Below are 9169 nucleotides of genomic sequence, written 5' to 3'. Positions count from 1 at the left end.
GGAAACATCTATGTTTAATTGCATTTAAAATAAGTAGTGAAAAAACACGGTTGTACATTCTAACAAACTTTACATATGAAGGCAGATAATACAAAAGAAGTGCAGATACTGTATAATTTTTATATTAAACTGATGGATGCAAAAACGGTGATATAACCTTCTAAAATGATAGGTAGCCCTGCCAGCAAATGTTTCAAATTTTAATCTGAATAATTGCCAAATGATTATCACTCATTTGATTTAGATGCACTTTCTTTTGATTTTTTTTTTGCATAGCTTAAATATTGCTGCACCATCTCCACTGCATCCTGTGATGCTTGCAACAGTTTTTCTTTAAAAAAAAATCTGGAGAGTTTATAAATTCACCTCTTCCCCAGTACATATTATTTCTAATTATTATAAATACACCATTTTACTCATCTGATTTGTATAGCATGCATTGGTATCATTACTGTACAATGAAAATGCTGTTGCATACTTCACACAGTGTGCATTATCTCAGCTCAACAATTTTATTTAGACACGCTGCTCAACAAAATCAACCCACTAAGGGAGGAAAGGAGGGGGGGAGGAAATACCCTTAAAAAAAATCCAGTTAAAACAAAACCTCACAGTGCTTACCAAAATCCAGTTGGAATTAAATAGTAATAAGTAAAATTATGTATTATTGTTGTTATTTTTTCATTACATGGAAAATAAAATGCCCCACAATAGTTGACACACTTTAGAAACTAGCAAACACGTTTGTATTTTCCTTTAAATAGGGTTGCTCCGGTGAGACGGGGCACAAGCATCTGCTTTATCTTAATTAGAGGGAGAAGTGAATGACCACTGTTTATTTTCACTCTCCTCATTAATTATGAAAAACTGCATTTAATTCATCTTGCGTGGTGAGCGACTGGCTGCGCAGATGTAGGTCGTAAGGGAAGTGGCTCTCGGTGGGCAACCTGAATATGGAACTCTGCCCAAGGGGACCCCTGGATGGCACTGCACAATAATGCATGCCATAATTGTAGTTTTTGCCATAGTCCAAAGCTTCTTCTTGCTTGAGGGAAAATATCCCATTATAGTTAAGTGGGGGAGGACTTAAGGGACCTTCGAACTGTGGGCTGGCACACTCGGGAGAAGTGCTTTCGTAGAAGGACTCGTAAGCGCCGCAGTAATTGTAGGGTTTCATGGACTTGGAATTGTCAAGTGTCCCATGACCCGGAGGAGTGCTCATCTCTGGGCTGTGATAGGGCGGGTAGAAGGTGGCGTAAGGAGATCTGGCATGATGGGCAGTTTCCCCTGCCTGACCCATCAAGAAACTTCGGGCGTTCAGCTGTAGGCATCCCGCCACCAAGTTTGTCGTTGGTTGGGAAAGACCTTTGCACAAGTTTTGGACAAATGTCAGCAGATCGGGCCTCTTGCCAATCCGTAAGATTTCAGCAAGAGCCCATATATAATTTTTGGCAAGTCTCAGGGTTTCTATTTTAGACAGTTTTTGTGTTTTGGAATAGCAAGGTACCACTTTCCTTAAACTGTCCAGAGCGTCATTGAGACCATGCATTCTGTTCCGCTCTCGTGCATTGGCTTCCTGTCGCCTGAATTTGACCCTTTCCACTCTCATCTTGGTTGTCTTTTTTTTCCGGAGGCCCCTCCTCCTGGGTAAACCATTTTCATCCTCTTCCTCTCGGTCATCTTCCGCCTCCTCTTTTTCTGTATCTTCCACTGTCAATCTTTTAATACATTTTCCTTGGTGCGTAACCTGCTTTCCAAAGCTTTCTGGCTTCTTGATCTGCTTTGGATCCTCACTTTCTCTGGAAAACTTTCGGCACATCTGGGACTCTGACATTACAACAGACTCATCAAATGGTAGTGTTAACATGGCGTTAATCTTATGTTACCTGAAAGAATGCCAGCACAAGGTTTTAAAGATGTCCGTTCATAAAGTTTACATTTTAAAACATAATTTCAGCTAACTTTCACATAATTACTAATAATACTGTATAGCATATACATATATTGCGATATAATAGCAATACATAAGTGCCTATTTATGTATGGTGCACAAGCACATTCACTGTCTCTATAAAACATAGCAAATTCTTTCAATAAAATAATAGCAATTATTAAAGTATTAATTTTGTCCAAAACGATGTTGCATTGTATCTAATAGAAGGGAAATGTTAATACTTAAGAATTAACCTGAAGTTGACAATCTAAAACGAACTCCTCTCTTTTTTTTAATTTTTGAAATATATATATATATATATATTATATATATATATATATGGAAAACATATTTTAAAAATATAGAGATGCCTTTTGTTATCAAACAAGATAACAGAATAGTTAAAACAAAATTAAAGGGCTATCGCTCCGTTAGGAGAGAGAAATGGTAACCTTTTAACTTTTATATTGCAATTTGTTTGTACATATTCTACAGTCAAGTCTGAATGGACTTGAAAAAAATTAATGGAAAAGAAGGCAAATGAATCATTCAGTGGTTTAATTAAAACGAAGAGAGGTCCCCCCTCAATGATCGGTATGAAAATGTGTGATACACGGATTATTTCTTTCCTATTAAAAATGGGATGGGAGAAAAAGCAAGCGTATCCCGGGAAAGCATTAGGCAATAATTTCTCTCCCTTGCTCATTGTGATTTTTTTTGGGAGGGGTGGGGGACCCCAGCTTTAAAATGCTGGAATTAACTGGCGTTTTTATTTTCATTTTTAAAAATCAGTAGCAAACTATAACCTCTTCCCACTCTTCCAGCATCTGGGTTCCTGAAGGAACAGACGCTCCCCTCCAGCTAATATCTGACCGGAATAGTCTGTGGATTCTAACTGCAATTGTGCACGTGTGTTCAGAATCCAGAATGAAAAGGGGAGGGGGGGACAATTTGCTTCTTGTATTGTTTCTGCCCTGTTCTCAGTTTTCAAGCAGCATATTCAAGGATACTTAAATAAGAAACAAGTACACAGAGGCAAATTCACAAACAAGGGAGCGAGTGATTTTTAAGCAGAGCTATATATATATTTTTTTAAAAAACAACCCTAAGTTAAACTTAGCCCTTCAGCAAAAGCTTAACTCTCTGAGTATCACCCACCATACAGTATTACATAATCAGTGAAAGTATGCAACTACATTTAAGAAGAAATGAACTAGCAGAAGCAGCAAACACAGCATTCATAAAACACAAGACATTTATTCTGTATCTTTAAAACACTTGCATGCACACTCAGCAGTACTAATTGAATATATATATATATTGATTTGCATTACCTTGGCCTTTTAAAAAATCCTATTCAATAACCAATTTTCATGTTTTGCCTTCCAAATCTTTTCAATCTGAATGTCGCATCGTCTCCTGGAGTCTAGATCTGTGTATATCTGCACTATCTCATTGATCTCTAAAAAGTGACATTGATGCCAACTGCCAGAGCTGGTACCCATGCCATCTGCTGGTGACGTCACAGGGCAGAGAAAACCATGTGATCTTTTCTCCTGGGACCTTCATTCTGCACTGATCATCTGGCATCCCTGTAAGTGGGTACCAGCATTCATGTATCAACACAGAAGGTTAGGCTGATAGGGGAGAAAGAGAGGGGGGGGGGGTTGAATCCACACCAGCGTTTCACATGCAGGAGGTGTATTTCTGCGAGTTTTGTTGAACAGGCAAAATGTCAACATCCACTTTTATCCCTGTCCGCAGGTACATCTGCTTTCCGCTTCATGATAGGCAGCTTTAAAACAAAATTTCAAGAAAGCCATTTGTGTTGTATCAATCAGAATCTCATGTGCCTACCCAGATATTTGGAAATAGGAACTGTCAAGGAAGAAACAGCATCTGGAAAAAAGGAAATCTGTCATGCACTCCTAATCAGGTTTGGCTCCGGAATCAGGGAGCGCCGAAGTAGTTTCTTTACTGACATTGTCGGGAGCGATCTTCCTGTGCGCATTCCAAAAGTGTATAATCGGACTCTGAATCAGAGTGTAATTATTTTCCTTTTGGGTTGTGTGCAAGATAGATTTCTGCGAGGCATTCTTGAAGATAAATGAAGCAGCTATATATAAGCAGTATATGACGGTTTCAAAATAAAGGAAAATATATTTCAGCAACATAATGATCCCTGCCCACTTTTGCTCACTCATACACCCCACGTTCACCGGCTAAATTCATTGTAACCCATCTGAGTCAACACTCAGGAAAAGTAAAATACATTCCCCTTAGGGCCCACCTTTTTGCTTTTCTTTGTGTTTGACCTAAACAAAAAAAAATTTTTTTTGATTGAAAAAATTGTTCCAGTATTCTTTTTCTTGGTCTTGATTTTAACTCATTTTCATTTCTGTTTGACCTAAACAAAAAAAAAATTTTTTTTGCTTGAAAAAATTGTTCCAGTATCCTTTTTCTTGGTCTTGATTTTAACTCGTTTTCATCTGCTCTCTTATTCCTTCTCTTTTCCCGGTCATGTTTCATTTCTGTTTGCTGCCTCTTCCCCACCCTTTCCTCTTTTTTGTCTCATCATTCACAAGAGCAGAGAAGAAACGGTTAAACAGAGTTGACAACCTCCCCCCCCCACTCCCCTCAAAAAGCATGCCAGAGTGCCTCTGGCAAACTCCACCTGATTTTTTTAGGAGTAACACATCTCCAAAACGCCATATACATAATCGATAGTTAACACCCCGCTTTATTTGGAAGGTTTTTTTTTCATTATTAAAATGGCTTTCATAAATGGTTGTTTTTTTCCCTAGTGGTTTTCTCACTTAAAGCGTGAACACGACTTGCTTTTGGCATTAAAGTAATCCCTGGGAGCTCTGCTATTGTTATGGGTCTGTGTCAGCATTTCCAGGACCATTCTGGGGGGTCCCTCCCCCCCCCCACAGTTTATGACTCAACTGCTTTAATTCACGCTGAGCCAAACTTGAATTTTAACACTCTTGGCCTTGCTCTTATTATTATTGTAAGAAATGACCGATTAAATTTTTTTTGGATGTAATAGGGTGCACTTTCAAAAAATTCAATTTAGGGCATCTTTTTATGCCGCCGCTAGCTTAAGAATCTTACGTTCTCCACTTTTTATTGCCAAGTAAAGATACAAGCCATTAGTTCGTAATCTAAATTAGGTCTGGGAAGACGAATAAGTATATTGGAATAGGTGGTGCAGGATTTTAAAACTTATGTGGCAAGCGAACAGCAGGCTTCATTCCTATTGCCCCCCACAGTTGAATATTCCTTTTATTAATACCTACTGCAGTCTGAGTTATGTTTTACTAACTGTTGTGCAACAGAGTATTAAACCTTATTTTGTGTAAAAGAGAGAGATTTGGAAAGTCCTGGGGTTGGCTGTTAACCCTTTCACAGATTTTGCATGTTCAGTGACTATGCAAATCACTGAACAGCTAAATGCTATTTAAATACTCAGCTTAACAAACAAAACAACCCTCAAATGTACAGTTGCAAAATTCCAGGAGTGATTTACATTGTTAGTGGAAGATCTGTAATCTTTCCAATCAGAGTAAAACTGTATTTTCCATCCGCTCATTTTTGCTTAGCTATCCCCCAAAGACATTGCAAAATGCCGGCCAGATATATATTTCATATCACCGTTAAGAATCGCATAAACAAATCACAGATGGTCCTTTTCACATTATATTTGACGTCTTTAAAAAAACAACCATGTTGCTTTTTAAGGGGTTTCTAGTAAATTGCTCAGATGTAAAGTAGCAGCAATGGCCAGGTTTTAAAAGCATTCCCTGTTCCTGCCTAATAACTCCGCGTAAGGATTTCTCTTTCCACTACGTATTCTGCAATATGGTCCCATGATACACGCACTATGTGAGTTGCTGTTAATATACCTTCACCATTTCACAGTGTATCCCATATGCGTCAAAAGAATATATTTTAAAATAACCGATTGCATTCTTTATGATGAATATGTTACAAATAAAATACTCCGGGAGCTGTTACGCAAAAACAACATATGTTTTCAATGTAGCGGTTCTAGATGCGTTTGGCAGAGGAGAAGCAGGAAAATTATCTAGCAGCTCAATCCCTAACATGTTGACTTGGAAGTCATGCTCGCTGAAAGGAATAGGGCATTTCCAAGCGCATGCATACGGTTGCTAACTTACGGGGTGCACTTGGAGATCTCCCACTATTTACAGTTGATCTCCAGACAACCGAGATCAATTCCCCTGGGGAAAAGGGCTGAGGGTGGACTCTATGACTTTATGCTGTGCTGAGGTCACTCCCCAAACCCTGCCCTCCCCAGGCTCACTCCCAAAATCTCCAGGTTGGCAACCCTACGCATGCGTGTTAAAGACTGCAGAGTTATCTCATGGTGGAAATACATGTCTTGTGTCTAATGTATGCTTTTGAAATCTGCCTCTTCCCCTGTACAAGGTGGATAAGGGAAGCACTATTTTCACCAGAGAAGGGGAGAAGGCACATAACTTCAGCCACACAGTTGCTTTTCTTCCAGTACATATTGTAGAGCAGCATTTTCAACTAAACAAAATCTGGAACTCTGGCAAGGTTAAAATTGTCTGGGGAAGGAATGTTGGAGAGAGAAAATGGGGAAAGGTGTTTAACTCTTTTTTTAATGATGGGTAGCCATGTTATTCTGTCACTAGCAGTAGAAAAGAGTAGGAGTCCAGTAGCGCCTTAAAGACTAACAAAATTTCTGGTAGGGTATGAGCTTTCGTGCGCAACGTGAAAAAGTGAGCTGTGGCTCACGAAAGCTCATACCCTGCCAGTAATTTTGCTAGTCTTTAAGGTGCTACTGGACTCCTACTCTTTTCTACTGCTAGTGACAGACTAACATGGCTACCCATCATTAAAAAAGAGTTAAACACCTTTCCCCTACCATTCCACTGGAAGCTGTAGCCTCCTGAATCCACTTTGCAAAGGTAGTTGGACTTCGAAGATGCAGTCTGGAGACTGAATGTGTAGTTCTGTTTGAGACAAGAATAAACCAAGACCAAAAGATCCATAAATTTTTGTAATACTTGAGAGATCACATTCAGTATTCTTAGTTATCACCTTATTCACTGAACTTTGGAACAAGGGGCCACAAAAAGTACCCCCCCTTTTAAAAAAGAGTGTCCTTTTGAGTATCCTTCTTTTACCAGCCAAAATAGGTATTAATTTAAAATATGAAAAGTCAGTTCCAAATTATGGGCCAGATTTTGTTGTGTCCCCCCCCCCACCCCGAGACAAAACCATGCTGTTGAGAAGGTTTGGTAGCTGATGGGCTGTATACAGACTCAGATTTCAGAATGGTGTTCACGGAGTGTAGGAGATTCAGAGGGCTGGATCCAACCAGCTTTTCTGCTAATGTTTTGACTAGCCAAAACAGGCTATGCTGCAGAAGGCTATGCATCTACATGTAGAAAAGGCATGAGGGACGAGAGCTTTAGTAGGGAGGGTAATTGGGTGAGATTGAACGAGAAGCTGGCTGGATCCAATCCAAATAATTTCTAAAACATTAGTTTGCCAGTTCCCAGCAAATTGGATAGGGCATTGTTGAAATCCATACCTTCTCAAAGTCCCATTTTTGTTATCTGAAGGAGTGAGACTAGAAAAGAAGGGGAGGGGGGCTGTGGCTCAGTGGTAGAACACTTTGCTTGTGAGCAGAAGATCCTATGTTTACCCCTGTCATCTTCAGATCTTAGGGACTAACTGAACGCTTTAGCAGTATTGTGAGTGGTCCCTCTCTTTTACCAGCAATAACTCCATACTTGGAAAACAGACCAAAGTGTAGGGTTGCCAGGTCCCTCTTTGCCTTCGGCAGGAGGGTTATCTCCTTTGAGGGGCGGAGCCTGAGGCGGGCGGGGTTTGGGGATGGGAGGGACTTCAATGCCATAGAGTCCAATTGCCAAAGCGACCATTTTCTCCAGGTGAACTGATCTCTGTTGGCTGGAGATCAGTTGTACTAGCAGTAGATCTCCAGCTAGTACCTGGAGGTTGGCAACCCAACCAAAGGGGCATTTAGTAGTGGCCAGAAACTTGGAATTGCCAGATTTCAAAGGAGATAACTCTGCATGGAACTCCGCCTCTTTTTTGCAGATTCCTAATCCACAATCCTTTTGTATCCCTACCCACCCTTTGGAAACGTATTCTCTTTGTTAACAATCCCCTGACCTTTTTGTGCCTAGTTTCATTTTCTCTTTAAACAGACTGGTGACTGGCTGCAGGCAGTCTGTGGTGGTAAACCTGAAAAAGCCCCGGCTAGAGAGAGTTGTGACTCAGTGAATGTTGCAGGGTTTGGCTAAAAGAACACAACAGTATATAGTTAATGCATGCTGAGATGAGCAGTTTGTTTCAAAGCACACAGCGTGCTCTAAATTAAATGTAAGGCAAAAAGATATTGAGCAATTAAATTTACACTGCATTGACAGAAGCGAAAAATAAAACTACAGAAGAGCAGGAAAGTTGGCCTTGTTTGCCTTAGGATTTCCCCCCCACTTGAAATGAAAAGTATAAATGGTGCCCTTATCCACAGACACACATGACCACATACCCATCTGTTTTGAACCTCAGCATGCTCTTATTCTCTTTCTCTCTCCCTCACTAAATGAAACACAGGGACAGGTTAGGGCAGGAAAATGGCACTCTCTCTCTGAAATTTCCTCCATGCTGCTTCATGGTAAGGAAAAGGACATTATAGTTGGTGGAGGGAACAATGCTGTTGCGTTACATAACAGTACCATCTTGTTCCAGTCTAAACCCACAATGAGAGGGCTGAATCTCAGTGGTAGCACATCAGCTGCATGCAGAAGGTCCCAGGTTCAATCCCCAGCATCTCTAGTTGAAAGGACTGGGTAGTAAGTGATGTGAAAGATAGGGTTGCCAGGTCCGGATTGGGAAATACCTGGAGTTTTGAGGGGTGGAGCCCAAGGAGGGCAGGGTTTGGAAAGGGGAGGGACTTCAGTGCCATAGAGTCCAATTGTCAAAGCAGCTATTTTCTCCAGGGGAACTGATCACTATTGCCTGGAGAGCAATTGCAAGAGTGGGAGCTCTCCAGCCACCACCTAGAGGTTGGCAACCCTAGAAAGACTTCTGAGACCATGGAGAGCTGCTGCCAGATTGAGTAGACAATACTGATGTTTACAGACCAATGGTCAGTATATGGCAAGTTCATGTGTTCAGGCCCCGTTGTTTTAATTGGTATGATCTGCATAG

General features: G+C 40.5%; 1 protein-coding gene across 1 annotated transcript; it reads right to left on the bottom strand.

The window, feature by feature from the left end:
• Positions 1-591: 591 nt before the first annotated feature.
• Positions 592-3449, bottom strand: NEUROD6 (neuronal differentiation 6). Its single transcript, XM_056857541.1, has 2 exons — positions 3268-3449; positions 592-1886 (listed from the first exon to the last, which is right to left on the bottom strand). The coding sequence occupies exon 2, from the start codon at positions 1865-1867 to the stop codon at positions 854-856; it is 1014 nt and encodes a 337-aa protein (XP_056713519.1). The 5' UTR covers positions 1868-1886; positions 3268-3449; the 3' UTR covers positions 592-853.
• Between the last annotated feature and the right edge of the window lie 5720 nt (positions 3450-9169).

This window comes from Euleptes europaea, chromosome 11 (assembly GCF_029931775.1).
Source record: "Euleptes europaea isolate rEulEur1 chromosome 11, rEulEur1.hap1, whole genome shotgun sequence".
In the NCBI taxonomy this organism is placed as follows: domain Eukaryota; kingdom Metazoa; phylum Chordata; class Lepidosauria; order Squamata; family Sphaerodactylidae; genus Euleptes; species Euleptes europaea.
This window is presented reverse-complemented; position numbering and strand designations above follow the sequence as displayed.

What these genes read in the sequence shown, in the direction of transcription:
- NEUROD6 (XM_056857541.1), bottom strand. Translation starts at nt 1,867, where the DNA reads ATGTTAACACTACCATTTGATGAGTCTGTTGTAATGTCAGAGTCCCAG.